Source organism: Schistocerca cancellata, chromosome 10 (genome assembly GCF_023864275.1).
Source record: "Schistocerca cancellata isolate TAMUIC-IGC-003103 chromosome 10, iqSchCanc2.1, whole genome shotgun sequence".
In the NCBI taxonomy this organism is placed as follows: domain Eukaryota; kingdom Metazoa; phylum Arthropoda; class Insecta; order Orthoptera; family Acrididae; genus Schistocerca; species Schistocerca cancellata.
Genome location: NC_064635.1, coordinates 102,481,135 through 102,500,119, shown reverse-complemented (window position 1 = coordinate 102,500,119; position 18,985 = coordinate 102,481,135). Strand labels below are relative to the sequence as shown.

General features: G+C 45.0%; 1 protein-coding gene across 1 annotated transcript in view; it reads left to right on the top strand.

The window, feature by feature from the left end:
• The window catches only part of LOC126106425 (uncharacterized), a 96,975-nt gene that overhangs the window by 16,581 nt on the left and 61,409 nt on the right, over positions 1-18,985 (top strand). The window contains exon 2 of the mRNA XM_049912701.1: positions 12,876-13,041. Within this exon, the coding sequence (XP_049768658.1) occupies positions 12,904-13,041 (138 nt within the window). The 5' untranslated portion in view covers positions 12,876-12,903. The remainder of the gene's footprint in view (positions 1-12,875; positions 13,042-18,985) is intronic.

Genomic DNA, 18,985 nt, shown 5'->3' with positions numbered 1-18,985 from the left:
GAATAAGTTAACAGTCTCCACCCGCTGCTCACCTATTAACAGTGGCACCTCCATGTTCCCTGAATTTACTCTCATTTCCTTTGTTTTGCCTACATTTATCTTGAGGCAAGCAGTCTCTGCTTCTTCTTTCAGCAAGTTTAATTTAGCTTGCATATCAGTCAGCCTTTGAGCTAATAAAACTATGTCGTCTGCAAAATCCCAATCCTCCAGACGTTCGTGGATCCCCCACTGGATTCCTCGCCTCCTGCCTGCTGTGACTTTTCTCTTAACAGAGTCTAGAACAAGTAGAAAAATTGTTGGTGACAAAATGCAACCCTGCCGGACTCCATTTGTTACTTTTATGGGTTCTTGTGGAGTTCCCTTGTGGAGTACGCAGCATTTGTAGGCACCATATAGATCTTTTATGATGTTTAAGATCTTCTGTGGTATGCCATACTTCCGCAACACCTGCCAGAGAACTTCATGTTTCACGGAATCGAAGGCCTTTTGAAAATCAGTGAATGCCAGGTACATGGTTGCTGGGAATTCTTTGCTTTGCTCTAAAATGATCCTAAGAGTGTTAATAAGATCAACACAACTGCGCTGTGCCATAAAACCGGCCTGTTCTTTACGTAGTCGCTTTTCAAGGGATTCTTTAATTCTGTTTAAAATAATTCTGGTGAGTACCTTACTGGGCACTGACAACAATGTAATACCACGCCAGTTGTTACAGTCTGACAAATTTCCCTTTTTTGGGAGATTTACCACCAAACCATTTTTCCACTCCTTTGGAGATTTCTCTTCAAGCCAAACATGCTTCAGCAAAGGATGGAGCATTTTCACAGTACTTTCAATATCGGCTTTTAAGAGCTCCGGTGTTGTGTTGTCTCACCAAAATAGTCATTATAAAATATTCTTCTCAAAATCCTTCAGTCTCTTTCCCCATATTAAATGATTAATCAGCAAATCAACATATTCCACTTCCTCAGAATATAACTGCAACGATACCCCTAGGCCTATGGCGTACTCACGACACACCACTGCCGACAACTGTTTCTCCTAATCTCACGATTAACAGGGAGCATCATCTCCCGCGCATCGTGCAGAACTGACATGGTCCAAGCAAGCCTCCAGGCGACACAGCATATTTGATGACACAGCGCGCTTACAATTTGAAACTGTACAAACGTTCTTACGCGTGCATGATGTCCAAATACTAGAGAAATACCCATGAAATTATCTACAGCCCGCTGTCAGTAAAAATTTGAATAGCAGCTTATGTCCAGAAAAGTATCGTTTCCGTTCTACGCAGTACAATTATTATGTAACAATTCGAAGGGAAACCCAACAAAACATCCATTTATCACTTAAGCACATTTGTTTGTGTTACCGCTTAAACGTTACGTGTTCACAAAAAAGTACCCAGCGTACTGTACGTACAGAACAGTACTGACGCATTACAAAAGCGGCTCGATGTGGCGACCACTACACTTTGTTACAGACGTTGTACCTGCGAAGCATGTTCTGGTACACACTCTCCATCCAACCTAGTGTCTCTTCGAGATTAGAATCGTATTAATACCTTCAGCTGCTAACGGGCGTTGATATATATCAACGGGGAGAGATGAAAATGTGTGCCCCGACCGGGACTCGAACCTGGGATATCCTGTTTACATGGCAGACGCTCTATCCATCTTTTTTTTTTACATGAGACTTCCTGGCAGATTAAAACTGTGTGCCCGACCGAGACTCGAACTCGGGACCTTTGCATTTCGCAGGCGTTTTTTTTTTTTTTTTTTTTTTTTTTTAATATCCATCTGAGCCACCGACGGCACAGAGGACAGCGCCACTGCAGGGATTATCTCGCGCACGCGTCCCACATCCTCGCCTTGTATGTCCACACACTACAGTCGTAGTGTCCCACCCCAACACACTCATTACTCGTGGAAGACATTCTTACCTAGTCCCGTCAGAGTTCGGGGAATATGTGTGCATCCGCACAGAAGAAGATGGTCATGGCCGATGATGCGAGAACTAGATACTTATATGGATATGGTATCTCTTCTTAAGGACATGCTGATGACCTGCAGCTGTCTAGGAAGATATTAGAATTATGATAATACCTTCAGCTGCTAACGGGAGTTGATATATATCAACGGATACAAGCGTGCGCGAGATAGTCCCTGCAGTCGTGCTATCCTCTGTGCCTTCGGTGGCTCAGATGAATAGAGCGTCTGCCATGTAAGTAGGAGAACCTGGGTTCGAGTCCCCAGTGGGGCATTTATTTTCACCTCTCCTCGTTGATACATATCAACGCCCGCTAGCATCTGAAGGTATTAACATAATTCTAATCTCGTTCTAGACGGCTGCAGGTCATCAATGGTGTCATATAAGTAGTGTCTCTTCAGTTTCTAGTGCAGCGACCAGAGCTCGTACCACCAGATCTTCCTCTATCTCTAAATTAAACTTTGTGTACGACCCCACCAGACGTAGTCCACAGAAATCAAACCCGGCGACTACGCGGTTGGACCACCTCTGCCTCTCCATCTTTCACCTTGCCGTCCGGGGTATATCTCCGAACCACATGTGAGAATGAGGTGGTGCACCATAATGTTGATACCACATTTACTGAACACATTCAGAAGAAGTACACGTCACCATGTCTACCATACTGAATACCAGGACAAGCAACTCTGTGATCTTTATCTTTCCCTTAGCAGAGGTGGATGCGTTGTACATCTGAACTGAAACAGCCGTACAACGGAAACGGTACGTTTCCGGACGTGGGTTCCTATTCAAAATCTTATATATTCATTCCCCTCTAAGAGTCCTAGAATTTTGTAACGCGAATTTTCGAATACCCTGTATACTTATTTCGCGTATGGGAGTAACAATAGTTCAAACCAGCGCCCAGCCATCCCGATTCAGGTTTTCCGTGATTTCCCTAAATCGCTTCAGCAAATGCCGGGATGCTTCCTTTGAAAAGGCACGGCCCATTTCCTTCCCCATCCTTCCCTCATCCGACCTTGCACTCCGTCTCTAATGATGTCGCTGTCGATGGGACATTAAATTTCCTCTCCTCCTCCTCTAAGGGATTAACCATATACCGTAGACATACGCAGAAACGGTTAAAGATAATGTCGACATCAGCACGCAAATCATTGTTCGGTAAGCCGGTTCTATTATAAGCGATGTGCGCAACTGTTTGGTAAGCCGGTTCTATTATACGATGAAGCGATTTGCGCATGTCGTCACCAGCAATGAAAAATTTCAACGATGTATTACAAACTAATCTGTACAGTCTAGGTCCCCAACACCTATCGGTGAATACGCAGAACCAAGATTTGTAGCAATCAATGCCTAATCTAGAGGTATACACTGTATGAGAAAAAAGTCAAGGTCCCATTAAACATGATCTGCGTAACTTCGTCCACGTACACACACACCATCGGCGGGTATGTAAATTATTAGAGTTGCAGTTCTTCGTGACAGGGAGAACGCCCACCTGAGTGCATAAGTTTTGTTCGTGTTGTCACCAGGCCTAATAGGGTATAAAACCGACAAACTGCAGGGACGCACTCCTGACTGAAAATGGACGAAAAAAGGTCCTATGAACATGAGTCCGGAAATAGACAGTGTGCGTGCAACGACAGCATATCGTCCTGGAACACAGTACAGAGCTGCAATGCACGCATTCGTATCTCGCATCATGAACTGTCAGTCTCAACCTTCTGGGATCCCTCCAAATAGTGGTACAGGCGTTGTGAACACACTGTTGAAGGATTTTCACATGAGAAAACGGTTCAGCATACACAACGCATTCTAGATGTAAAACTTCAGGGGGCTACGTCCGGTGATCCAGCAGGCCATGTTATAGGGCCTCTGCATCCTATCCAGCGTCCAGGGAAGATGTTGTTGAGGTGTCGACGAACTGTAATGCGAACGTGGGGTGGTGCTCTATCATGTAGAAAGCACATAGCCTGTCGTGTTGCTAAAGGCACGCAGCCCAGGTAGAGGAGGAAGTGCAGGTATCATCCTCTGTCGAGGCATTGTGAAATAATAACTGGTCCAAGTATGTGGTCTCCAAGAAACCCTGCCCACACAATGATGCTGAACAGATACTGATGAGGCACCTCAATCATTCCTTGAGGATTGTCTGATGATGGTTGATGATGGTTGGTTTGTGGGGCGCTCAACTGCGCAGTCATCAGCGCCCATACAAAGTTCCAATTTTTACACAGTCCATTTTGTTTTAACAATCCAATCTAGTCACTCACACAAATGATGGTGATGATGATGAAATGATGAGGATAACATAAACACCCAGTTCCTGGGCAGAGAATGAAACTTCCCCTTAGAAAAATTATTGAATTACTCTGCTGATAAACCTCTTACATTATTTGATTTTCAAACAGCTGAGCAAAACTGAACGTACCCAGACATTTCGCTCTTTACCTATTCTGATCAACACTAAACTGACACACAATATTTTTTAGCGCAACGCAATCTGACTTTCAATAATCCCTACAAAAGAATGGCACTGACTAACATTAACCTATACCTTTCACAAATCACTTACCTCACAAAAATCTTCGTTACTCAAGCTACTGCAATACAGCGAGCGCCACTACTGCACCTAAATAAAAGATTCAAACTACGGAAGGCACTAACTACTGATAGGCGTAGTTAGCAAATGAAAGATTTTAATAGAGAACAAACAATGTATTTACCTTAATAGTCATAATATATATAGCAGTTCATGATATCCATTCTTACAAATGTACTGTTTCTGATGGACACACCTCCAGATTATCCATTCTCAAAAATCCGCCATCTCACTTCCCCACATCCACCACTGCTGGTGGCTCACCTCCAACTGCGCAACGCTACGCGCTGTTAACAGCCAACTGCCCAACGCTACAATAGCGAACAACAATGCAAAATAGCCACAGACTGCACACAGCACAGCCAGGGATTTTCATACAGAGCGCTACGTGGCGTTACCAATGAGAAAACCTAAACAGCCTACTTACAAGAAAATCCCCAATCCGGCAGGGAATCGAACCTGGACCCCAAGATTCAGAGGCAGCAACACTAGCCCCTAGACCACGAGCTACGGACATGCAAACTGAGGATGCCAGTTCTGGTAAAAGTTGCTGCGTCAGTAAAGAAGACTGATAACAAAAAATCCAATAATTGTGATGGTCTGGCGCAAAAAACCATCGACAGAAACCTTCCCGTAGACGGAAATCCGCTGCTGTTAATCCTTGCACTCATTTAAGGTGCTAGGGATAGTTGCGGTTGTCATACAGGAAACATATAATCGTACTTTAGCTTACACCGCGTTGGCAGGCCACTTGCCTGGAGCTTGTACTAGGGTTCGTCTCAATGTCGTATCGAAACCGATCCTCAAAGACTGGTGCACGCACAGTCTGCCAGCCTCCCTGCACGTTCATCCGTCTAAAATGACCCATGATCACACAAACGCCCAAAAAAGGCCTCGAAATGTTGTGTGATTTACTTGATGTGTGTGAGGGTACTCATTTTGGTAAAACCATGCTGCCTCTCGACCACCTCTCATCAGCACCGTTGAGCCGTGGCGCTCGTTACTGGCGCATCAGTCTCTTGGATGTCCATTATCGATCCTTCGATGTTTCTTATCTTTGCTTGCCTTGCTGTTTTCCGCATTCGCGGGGCGAGTGGCAGGTGACGTTTGCTCTGGCTACCTGCTGAGACGCCGCGAGGTACGACGTGGAAGCAACCACGTATATGTGGAGTTGGTTGTACGCGGTCTGTCGGTTCAGGATGGAGGATATGTGTTGGCTGCCTGCCTGTCTGCTCTCCTGATTTTGCTCGCCGTGCCTTGCGACCGCCTAGCTTGGGTTGCTGCCTTGTGTATCCTACACGAGCCATAGCGGACGTCCAGCAGAAGCCAGCAGAAGTTAAGCAGCCTTGTGTTCCTTTAAAGAAAAGGAGCAAATGTATAAGACCTTTTGTAACCAATTTTGGTGGCCTCTTAAGTGTGGCCTTCGCGTTACACTGCCTTTGGGGAGAGCTAATTCTTTTAAATTTAAATAGTCGGGGTTCCCTGTCCTTTATAATCTATTGCGATTTTATTTGAATTTTCTCTTTGGAGTTCCTTCCTTGTGCTTGGTTAAATGTTTACTTGTATAGCGGGAAGTGACTCCTGGTTAAAACTCGGAGAAGATGTTTCATGTTACTACCGCTTCCGGCATTTGTCTTTTCAATTAAGTGTTGCCATCCCTTCGAGCGACCTGGTGTCACTCCTCGTGTTAGCTCTTTTGCCAACACAACAAGTACACATAAATCAGCATTAATTAGATTTATGTGTACTTGTTGTGTTGGCAAAAGAGCTAACACCGTGTTACTAGTGGAGGCCGAAATGCACGCGTTTTAGCTCACGCAGGCTGGCGTGAGGAGGGAAGAACTATACTGACGTGAGAACTGGAACATGACAAGGAATTAGAATTCAGGAAGCGGACATAATTGGTTTGATACTTAACTTTAATCCATTAATGATGAACGTCGCTCTTGACGGTACATGATTCACAATATTATCTGTTCGTAGTAACTGAATATGGCGCCTTGCTAGGTCGTAGCAAATGACGTAGCTGAAGGCTATGCTAAACTGTCGTCTCTGCAAATGAGAGCGTATGTAGACAGTGAACCATCGCTAGCAAAGTCGGCTGTACAACTGCGGCGAGTGCTAGGGAGTCTCTCTAGACTAGACCTGCCGTGTGGCGGCGCTCGGTCTGCAATCACTGATAGTGGCGACACGCGGGTCCGACGTATACTAACGGACCGCGGCCGATTTAAAGGCTACCACCTAGCAAGTGTGGTGTCTGGCGGTGACACCACAGCACTTAATTTTGAATTGGCCATTTGAATTAATATTTTGGAGCGCAGTATAGCACTAAGACAACCTCACTGTATACCACCTTGTGCCCCGGTCTAGTATCTTAATTTCCAGTGGCACGAGTTAGCTCCACTACCGGTTTTACTGATGTGCTCCCTTCAAAATCTTGTATAAGTTTGCCGCATGTGTGTCTGGGAACACAGAGATGAGCTTTAGCGTGACTTCAGCGCCAGTCAGTTAATGGAATCTTCATTTTGGCTTGGCTTCCACTGAAGAGTTTGAGTGGAGCGTAGTGTGTTTGATTTGTTATTCATTTAATTACTGTAAGTTTCTTTGTTTAATTGGGAGCAAGACATTAAAAGACTGTTGGTATTAACTCCCCTAGTTGCGGGGTGTTGCTAATTCGTTCCAAATGGCCTACTACTTATTCAATGGGAAGGCTCTCGAATTTGCATGATGCCACTCCATTGATTGCCTCTTCTTCTCTGGTGACAAATGACGGAGCCACGTTTCATCACCTGTCACAATTCTTCCAAGAAATTCATCTCCACCATTCTCGTACCGTTCCAAAAGTTCGCTGCATACCGTTTTTCTTGTTTCTTTGTGAGCCACTGTCAACATCCTGGGAACCCACCTGGCACAAACCCTTTTTAACGCCAACACTTTCAGTATTCTGCAAACACTTCCTTCCCCTATGCCAATGTAGCGTGACAATTCGTTCCCTGTGATGTGTCTGTCAGCAGTCACCAATTCGTTAACTCTCTGCACATTGTCTGGAGTGTGTGCAGTACGATGCCTGCCGCTGCGAGGACAATCCTCAATATTGCCGTGCCCGCTTTCATCACGTAACCTGCTTGCCCACTGACTAACCGTACTGCGATCGACAGCAGCATCTCCATACACCTTTTTCAACCTCTTGTGGATGTTTCCCACTGTCTCGTTTTCACAGCACAGGAGTTCTATGACAACACGTTGCTTCTGACGAACGTCAAGTGTAGCGGCCATCTTGAAGACATGCTGTGACGGCGCCAACCACGGGAACAGGTTCAACTAAATTTGATAACAAGCGGGAAGGATGTATCTACACACTGTAAGACTTTCACACATGCAGAATGAAAACTGTATTTTTACAAAAATAGTGTGCATATCTTTTGGAGTGACACTCGTATTAGGACCCCTTTGGTTGTCATACGCGGCACCGTTACATCACAGCGGTACGTCTCGATATTCTATGCCCCGTCTTGTTGCCCTTCGTGCTGAGCCATCCTGAGCTTACATTTCAGCAAGATAATACCCGCCCGCGTACGGCGACGTTTACTACTCCTTGTCTTCTTGCCCGCCAACCCCTACCTCGGCCATCAAAGTGCCGGATCTCTCCTCAGTTGAGAATGTGTGGAGCATTATGAGCAGGGCCCTCCAACCAGTTCGGGATTTTGACGGTCTGACACCCCAATTGGACAAAATTTGACACGACATTCCTCAGCAGGTATACTTGAAAAAAGAGACAGCATTGGTCGTATATTTTTCTATTGCAAAATCGATTTTCTGTCACTGAGTGACCATCTTCAGTGCTAATTTGTTATACAATATAGCACTGAAGATGGTCACTCAGTGACAGAAAATCGATTTTGCAATAGAAAAATATACGACCAATGCTGTCTCTTTTTTCAAGTATACCTGTTACCTGGTCGTAGTGCACAAGACAACATGGAGTCGCCAATCAATTCCTCAGCAGGACATCCAACAATTCTGTGAATCAGTGTCAAGGCGAATAACTGCCTGCATAAGGTCCAAAGGTGGACCAATGCGCCGGCCTTTGTGGCCGAGCGGTTCTAGTAGCTTCAGTCCGGAATCACGCGGCTGCTACGGTCGCAGGTTCGAATCCTGCCTCGAGCATGGATGTGTGTGATGTCCTTAGGTTAGTTAGGTTTAAGTAGTTCTAAGTCTAGTGGACTGATGACCTCAGATGTTAAGTCCCGTAGCGCTTAGTCATTCTGTGGACCAATGCGTTGACTTGCTCAATTCGTGAATAAACCATTGTAATATATTGATTATTCCTTGCTACTGTAGTGTTGTCTCGAAGCTGTGAGAAAGGAGGACAGGCGCTCCAAGGTGCGGAAGCAGAGACGATGGTGGGAGCAGACGAAACTAGGAGAGATATTGTTACATGAAATAAACAGTAAGGGGAGAGCCTTGCGAAAATGCAGACGCCCCCAGACGCGGTCCCAGGGGGCTAGTTACTCTTCAAGGTTCAAAATGGCTCTTCAAGGTTCAAAATGGCTCTGAGCACTGGGACTTAACTTCTGAGGTCATCAGTACCCTAGAACTTAGAACTACTTAAACCTAACTAACCTAAGGACATCACACACATCCATGGCCGAGGCAGGATTCGAACCTGCGACTGTAGCGGTCTCACGATTCCAGGCTGTAGCGCCTAGAACCGGCCACCCCGGCCGGCACTCTTCAAGGAATTAACATGTGACTTCATATGTCGTCTAGAGCTTTGTAACCAACAGGCATTTCCTAGCGTATAAAGCCAGCTTGACACCAGCCCTGAGAACAGCAACGTCATTAGGCTCACAAGGGCTAGAAAGAGAGCGGAAACGCCAAAAAACTGTTGACCTAGCAGTCCCCACTCCGGGGAGCCGGAGGGACTTATTTGGCAGAGCAGTTACGTTTAGCTTTCAGCTGAACAATGTTGATACCAAATACGGACTTAGTTAGTGCAACTGCATTAACATCCCCGCCTTAGGAGCAGTAGAGGGGACCTAACTAAACTGTAATTGGCTGGCGACTGTAAAAAAAGACCTGCGGGATTGGCTGGGCGGCTTTAAGGGGCTCCGGAACGCCCTATACTTGCAATGTTAAAATAACGCTTATAAATTACATCTTTCCTCACAAAGTATTTGAGGTAGGAAGTTGAACTTTTTACAGATTATTTATTGGAATATGGGCTACAACTTAACACAGGGATTTTACAAAATTTTAGTTCAGTTATTAAAGATGATTTTTTTTCAATTGTAATGAAAATTCACATCATTTTTTTGCAATTTTTTATTTATATATTCAAAAATACACAGTTTTTTGGAAAAAGGCTGTGTTAAATTATGCGGAAGTTACTGTGTAACATTTACTGAAAGTTTGAAACAAATATGTTTGGAAGATCCTTAGAAAACATGTAATTAGTATGAGAAAATAAAAGTTTTGGGAATCGAGCGTCAAAGATTGGATTAACTTTTTAGTGCATTCCAGGTCCATAGGATGGATTATCTTCATCCTCTGCAAACTCCTCCTCCAGCTTCCTCTTGTTCCTCCTCCTGTTTACTCTTGCTTGTATTTCTAGACTCTTTACAGCCCTGTCTGCAGCCCGAAGGCGTTCCTTGTCTAAAGCAAGCATCGCTCGTACCATGTTAGAACCTATCTTCATTCCCATATTTCTAAATACCTTGCACCTTACAATGTGCCATCCTTCAGAGGATTTCTCATAACTTTACTTTTACTCATTATTATACTTCAACAAAACAGAGACTCAAGAAACAGAATTAATTACGAAAATTTCGAGATAACGACAGAGTAAATAAACATGAAACAATCGACAATCACACCAGCGATATATATTGAACCATCACAGGTTAGCCACAACACATACTTTATCTCACATCACTAAAATGTACCTGATGACCACGGACGTTAATAATAACACCATTTGACAGCAGTTTAACAGCGCCACAGTGGGTCACGCCCATGTAGAACACATTTCAAAAAAAATTTAAAAATAGTTGTAGTCTTCGGCATTGAATAAATTATATATCTATTAAAAGGTAATAGTCTGCAGATTCAGAAAACGCAAAAAAGTAAAAATTGAACTTTTCATGATTTTGAGCCTTTCCGGAGCCCCTTAAGTGGGAAAACCAGTGCCCCCACGCGACTCTTTAAAACCCCTAGATTCCGCATTTTGGCAGTTCTCAGTCAGACGATCTGGGCCCCGAATCCGCGTCCGTCGACTCCAGCCTCGGTCCAGCTCCGCGCAAGTCTGCTCTCACTTGGAGTGCCTCAGTGAACAGTATCACATTCAGTAGGTCTTGTTTTGCAACAATTTTTTTGGCTTAATATGCTGTTAGTGTTTGCTACTGTGTTTAGCATCCGCTCCTGGGACTTCTGCACTGGCTTCTATTGTAACAGTGTTACTTATGCTTTTTCTAACCCTAGAACTGGCCTCCATTGTATTAGTTAGTCTTGTCTGCAATAAACAACTATTTCAAAACCCTGTTTGTCCAAGAGTCTGCACAACGAGTTCCCTACCAAGTCTCACCACCTGCATTTCTAGTAAATGCCTGTAGCAGTGTTGGCTCTGATAGAAGAAAACAATCAAATGCCTTCACTGTGAATTATCCTTCTGCCTTCTGCTCTGTACCGCTCGGGAGCGTAGAATGACCAGTAACCCCTTCTCTCCCTCTCCCTCTTATGTCAGGACACGACCCAATTCAATTTCTTCTGAAATTGTAATAATTTGTTTGTCTGTACTTGGACATCACATATGGTGATTTATGTACCATTCGGATAATTCGATAATGGTGCGTAGCTTTTCCGTTTTTGTCTTAGAGTGTACGAGTTGTATTCAAAAAGTAAGGTGACTTTATATTTTTATGAAAAATGTTTATTTATTCTTCAGTATTCACATTGTCCCCTTCAAAGTTATCCCCCTCAGATACAATACACTTGTGCCAACGCTTCTTCCAATCCACAAAGCATTTCACATAAGCACTTCTCGGTACAGTCTTAAGTATTTCCAGCGATGCAGTTTTTATTACCTCAATCATAGGTCTCTTCAGTTTTGGGAACAGGAAGAAGTCGCAGGGGGCCAAATCCAGTGAATATGGTGGCTGAGGCATGAGTTTCGTGTTGATTTTGGCCAAAAAATCTCTCACAGGCAATGATGAAAGAGCAGGTACATTGTCGTGGTTCAAAAACCATGAATTATTTTTCCACAATTCGGGACGTTTTTTGCGTGTTGTTTCTTGCAAACGGCGCATAACGTCAAGGTAATACTCCTTATTGACAGTATGACCTTGAGGCAAAATTTCATGACGCACTTCGCCACGATAATTGAAAAAACCAGTGAGTAAAACTTTGTTATTTGATCAACTTGGCGTGCTTTTTTCGATCTTGGCTCTCCGGGATGCTTCCATTGGGATGATTGGGCTTTCGACGTCATAACCGTAAACACACGTTTCGTCACCAGTTATGACCCTTTTGAGCAAATCAGGCTCACCTATGTCGTAATTCAAGAGCTCCTGAGCGCTTCTCATGCACGGTTCTTCTGATCAAAATTGAGAAGTTTTGGAACAAATTTCGCTGACACATGTCTCATGCGCAAACATCCGAAAAAATTGCATGACACCAGCCGACCAACATCCTCAGCAATTTCTCTTACGGTAATTCGACGATTTCCCAAAAAAAATTTCTTCACAGCTTCGACGTTATCATCTGTTGATGTGCTGGGGCGTGCAGAGTGAGGTTCGTCATTGGTATCTTCTCGGCCATCTTGGAAGAGCTTGTAATTGTTTTTAAAATTTGGAGCAGACTCACCGTATGCCACTGTCAACATTTAAAGTGTTTTAGAGCACTTGATTCGATTTTTCATACAAAATTTGATGCAAGTTCCAGGCTCCATTTTTTTATAATAATCGAAAATCGCCGAGCACACTAAAATACGTCTGTCCTTTCTATCCGTCAAAAACAAAGTATGCTTGAAAGTGTGAACATATGTTCGGGACATGTGTCCCGACATAACAAAAAAGAAAGATCGATAATGGAATGATGTTGCCCGCGCAATTTGAAAAGCCACCTTACTTTTTGAACAGCCCTCGTATATGTAATAATGAAATTCAAATTTTTGTTGCACCTGGGAGCAGTTAGATAGGTAACCTGCAAGAGGTACTGTGTTCCGTGCCGCGTATTATCCATTTAGTAATGTAGGTAAAGAGGGAAATAAGAAAGAAGTGTGGCGCTGTTGCAGCAGGAGGCAGAAGGAGTTGGGCAGTGAGATGCAGCTGTTGGCGGTGTGCGTAGTGCTGGCGGCGGCGGCAGCGCCGGGCGCTCGGGCCGCGGTGGACCTGTTCTGCGGCTGCCACATGAAGCAGCGCCAGGACTGGACGTACGCCATCCACTGCACCAAAGACCAGGTACTACACACACATTCACAACATAACACAATCAGTAAAAATTATTTTCTTTAGTCTACAGTCGTAATTTTTATTTAACCTGCTGGCTATTGCATTATGGTACCATCATCAGCAGCCAGCCCGACTAACCGCGCAGTCTCACGCGCTGCTTCCAGAGCGGGAAGGCGTGCCGGTCCCTGGCATGAATCCGCCTGGCGGATTAGTGTCGAGGTCCGGTGTGCCGGCCAGCCCGTGGATGGTTTTTAAGGCGGTTTTCCACCTGCCTCGGCGAATGTAGGCTGGTTCCGCTTATTCCGCCTCAGTTACACTATGTCGGCGATTGCTGCGCAAACACTGTCTCCACGTACGTGTACATCTACGTCTACATCTACATTTACATTTATACTCCGCAAGCCACCCAGCGGTGTGTGACGGAGGGCACTTTACGTGTCACTGTCATTACCTCCCTTTTCTGTTCCAGTCGCGTATGGTTCGCGGGAAGAACGACTGCCGGAAAGCCTCCGTGCGCGCTCGAATCTCTCTAATTTTACATTCGTGATCTCCTCGGGAGATATAAGTAGGGGGAAGCAATATACTCGATACCTCATCCAGAAACGCACCCTCTTGAAACCTGGCGAGCAAGATACACCGCGATGCAGAGCGCCTCTCTTGCAGAGTCTGCCACTTGAGTTTGCTAAACATCTCCGTAACGCTATCACCCTTACCACATAACTCTGTGACGAAACGCGCCGTTCTTCTTTGGATGTTCTCTATCTCTTCCGTCAACCCGACCTGGTACGGCTCCCACACTGATGAGCAATACTCAAGTATATGTCGAACGAGTGTTTTGTAAGCCACCTCCTTTGTTGATGGACTACATTTTCTAAGGACTCTCCCAATGAATCTCAACCTGGTACCCGCCTTACCAACAACTAATTTTATATGATCATTCCATTTCAAATCGTTCCGCACGCATACTCCCAGATATTTTACAGAAGTAACTGCTACCAGTGTTTGTTTCGCTATCATATAATCATACAATAAAGGATCCTTCTTTCTATGTATTTGCAATACATTACATTTGTCTATGTTAAGGGTCAGTTGCCACTCCCTGCACCAAGTGCCTATCCGCTGCAGATCTTCCTGCATTTCGCTACAATTTTCTAATGCTGCAGCTTCTCTGTATACTACAGCATCATCCGTGAAAAGCTTCCGACACTATCTACTAGGTCATTTATATATATTGTGAAAAGCAATGGTCCCATAACATTCCCCTGTGGCACACCAGAGGTTACCTTAATGTCTGTAGACGTCTCTCCATTGATAACAACATGCTGTGTTCTGTTTGCTAAAAACTCTTCAATCCAGCCACTCAACTGGTCTGATATTCCGTAGGCTCGTACTTTGTTTATCAGGCGACAGTGCGGAACTGTATCGAACGCCTTCCAGAAGTCAAGGAAAATAGCATCTACCTGGGAGCCTGTATCATCATTACTCTACCACACAAACATTTGGGGTTACACTCGTCTGGTATGAGACGTACCTGGGGGACGGGGCGGGGGGGGGCGTAAGGGGGAGGGGGGGAGCGGACGGGCCACTGGATGCCGAACCGCACAATAACCCCGGGTTCGGTGTGGGGCGGAGGTGGGGTGGGTGGACTGCTGCAGCCTGTTGTGGGGTCGTCAACCTCTGAGGGCTACGGCTGGACGAAGCGTCTCTGTTGTTTCTAGGTCCCCAGTTTAATATACACGCACACAATACACACACCATCATCAGCCATGGTACTGCCAAAAAAAAATCGCAGTACCTAATCTACCTGATTCTAGGGTAGTCTGTGCGGTTGTGTTCACCACTGTGTCTGGATGGCGTAGTGATCAGCGCTTCTGCCTCGTAAGCAGGAGACACGGGCTCGAATCCCAGCCTGACACAAAATTTTAAACTTGCCCCATTGATATAAATCAATGCCCATGGCACCTAACGTCTTTAATTCATTTGTGTGTTGATTCGTGGTAACTGCAGGACCAAAATTGTGTCTCCTGTTTCGGACATGTCTGAAAGAACTGACGCCACATACATAATTAAGGCGATAATGGACAATGAATTCAGTACAAATGCACGCCAAACTCGAACTCTTATGGAAATATAAGCGTAGGCTTCCGGTGCCCTTGTCATAGTCAGCAAAATTCTTCTTGCTTTGAGGTCGTATTGTCAACTATAAAATTCCGAGGTTTCGGCGACTGTTGCAAGATGCCTTCCTCAGGATGTATTGCTGACTACTGAATGAACTCTAGTTTGGTTACTTATATACTATGGAAGAGTGCTGTCATTGGATATGAGGGTGAGGAGGAGGGGTATTAGATGTTCTTTTATTGGTCTTTGCATTGCATCTAGACCTACATCTACATGCATACTCTGCAAATCACATTTAAGTGCCTGGCAGAGGGTTCATCGAACCACCTTCACAATTCTCTATTATCCCAATCTCGTATAGCGCGCGGAAAGAATGAACACGTATATCTTTCCGTACGAGCTCTGATTTCCCTTATTTTATCGTGGTGATCGTTCCTACCTGTGTAGGTCGGTGTCAACAAAATATTTTCGCATTCGGAGGAGAAAGTTGGTGATCGGAATTTCGTGAGAAGATTCCGTCACAACGAAAAACGCCTTTCTTTTAATGATTTCCAGCCCAAATCCTGTATCATTTCTGTGACACTCTCTCCCACATTTCGCGATAATACAAAACGTCCTGCCCTGCTTTGAACTTTTTCGATGTACTCCGTCAGTCCTATCTTGTAAGGATACCACACCGCGCAGTTGTATTCTAAAAGAGGACGGACAAGCGTAGTGTAGGCAGTCTCCTTAGTACATCTGTTACATTTTCCAAGTGTCCTGCCAACAAAACGCAGCCTTCCCCACAACATTTTCTATGTGTTCTTTCCAATTTAAGTTGTTCGTAATTGTAATACCTGGGTATTTAGTTGAATTTACGGCTTTTAAATTAGACTGATTTATCGTGTAACCGCAGTTTAAAGAGTTCCTTTTAGCACTGGTGTGGATGACCTCACACTTTTCGTCATTTAGGGTCAACTGCCACTTTTCGCAGAATTCAGATGTTTTTTCTAAATCGTTTTACAGTTTGTTTTGATCTTCTGATGACTTTATTGGTCGATAAACGACAGCGCCGTCTGTAAACAACCGAAGACGGCTGCTCAGATTGTCTCCCAAATCGTTTACATAGATAAGGAACAGGAAAGGGCCTATAACACTACCTTGGGGAACGCCTGAAATCACTTCTGTTTTACTCGATGACTTTCCGTCAATTACTACGAACTGTGACCTCTCTGACAGGAAATCGCAAATCCAGTCACATAACTGAGACGATATTTCATAAACACGCAATTTCACTACGAACCGCTTGTGTGGTACAATATCAAATTGCGTATTGTCATTGGCGGAAATAGGCGTTTCCCATTGGATTTTCCTTTACTGCTTGCAATTGGTGGAAATCCGGGAACAGGAAACTGAGCGGCGACTGCAGCGTAGCGTTGTTTACTAACTGCCCAGTATCGACTGGGGAGCGTCAGCGCTGTGTGTACCCTCCGCCGCTGTGGCCCACCGCGCGCCTGTTGCTCTGCGAGAGCTGTCCTTCCGCAAAGCTGTCACTGCTGGCAGCCGAGACGCTGGAAGTCGCCACCAGTCTTCTCTATTCATGTTGCCGGGTCGCTTGGCTATTTCTATAGCCTCTCTAATCTTCCTCCTCTAACTAACAACAGGCGCGCAGTAGGCCACAGCGGCGGAGGGTACACAGACGCGCCCTATTCGATACTAAGCAGTTAGTAAACAACGCTACGCTGCAGTCGCCGCTCAGTTTCCTGTTCGCCGATTTCCGTTAATGGCATGGAATAAAGGAAACTCCAGTGAGAAGCGCCATTTCCGCCAACGACAACACGCAGTGCAAAGACCGACAAAAGAACACCTATACCCCTTCCTCCTCGTCCTCATGTCCAATGACAACACTTCTCCACAGTATAAAGGGTGGTCCATTGATAGTGACCGGGCCAAATATCTCACGAAATAAACATCAAACGAAAAAATTACAAAGAACGAAACTCGTCTAGCGTGAAGGGGGAAACCAGATGGCGCCATGGCTGGCCCGCTAGATGGCGCTGCCATATGTCAAACGGATATCAACTGAGTTTTTTTTTAATAGGAACCCCCATTTTTATTACATATTCGTGTAGTATGTAAACAAATATGAATGAATTAGCTGGACCACTTTTTTCGCTTTGTGATAGACGGCGCTGTAATAGTCACAAACATAAGTACGTGGTATCACGTAACATTCCGCCAGTGGGGACGGTATTTGCTTCGTGATACATTACCCGTGTTAAAATGGACCGTTTACCAATTGCGGGAAAGGTCGATATCGTGTTGATGTATGGCTATTGTGATCAAAATGCCCAACGGGCGTCTGCTATGTATGCTGCTCGGTATCCTGGACGACATCATCCAAGTGTCCGGACCGTTCGCCGGATAGTTACGTTATTTAAGGAAACAGGAGGTGTTCAGCCACATGTGAAACGTCAACCACGACCTGCAACAAATGATCATGCCCAAGTAGGTGTTTCAGCTGCTGTCGCGGCTAATCCGCACGTCAGTAGCAGACAAATTGCGCGAGAATCGGGGATCTCAAAAACGTCGGTGTTGAGAATGCTGCATCAACATCGATTGCACCCGTACCATCTTTCTGTGCATCAGGAATTGCATGGCGACAACTTTGAACGTCGTGTATAGTTCTGCCACTGGGCACAAGAGAAATTACGGGACGATGACAGATTTTTTGCACGCGTTCTATTTAGCGACGAAGCGTCACTCACCAACAGCGGTAACGTAAACCGGCATAATATGCACTGTTGGGCAACGAAAAATCCACGATGGCTGCGACAAGTGGAACATCAGCGATCTTGGCGGGTTAATGTATGGTGCGGCATTATGGGGGAAGGACAATTAGCCCCCATTTTTTCGATGGCAATCTAAATGGTACAGTGTATGCTGATTTCCTACGTAATGTTCTACCGAAGTTACTACAAGATGTTTTACTGCATGACAGAATGGTGATGTACTTCCAACATGATGGATGTCCGGCACATAGCTCGCGTGTGGTTGAAGCGGCATTCAATAGCATATTTCATGACAGGTGGATTGGTCGTCCTAGCACCATACCATGGGCCGCACGTTCACCGGATCTGACGTCCCAGGATTTCTTTCTGTGGGGAAAGTTGAAGGATATTTGCTATCGTGATCCACCGAGAACGCCTGACAACATGCGTCAGCGCTTTGTCAATGCATGTGCGAACATTACGGAAGGCGAACTACTCGCTGTTGAGAGGAATGTCGTTACACGTATTGCCAAATGCACTGAGGCTGACGGCCATCATTTTGAGCACTTATTGCATTAATGTGGTATTTACAGGTAATCACGCTGTAACAGCATGCGTTCTCAGAAATGATAAGTTCCCAAAGATACATGTATCACATTGGAACAACCGAAATAAAATATTCAAACGTACCTACGTTCTGTATTTTAATTTTAAAAAACCTACCTGTTACCAACTGTTAATATAAAATTGTGAGCCATATGTTTGTGACTATTACAGCGCCATCTATCACAAAGCGAAAAAAGTCGGGATTTTATAGTTGACAATGCGGCCTCCAATCCAGAAGAATTTTATTGACTCTTATTGGAATAGGCTAAATGTCGCGAGTAATGAGGGTAATGAGCCATGAGCACTACATCATGAGCGTGTGTGGCATGACAATTTTGATCTGACAGAAGGCATGCTAGAGAAGTCCGCGCGATTGCGTTGGCCGCTGTGTCCAAATGCCTAATAAGCCGAAGACCTGGGTTCGAATCCCTGCCCGGCATAGCTTTTCAGACTTGCCCAGTTGCTAAAAATCAGTGCCG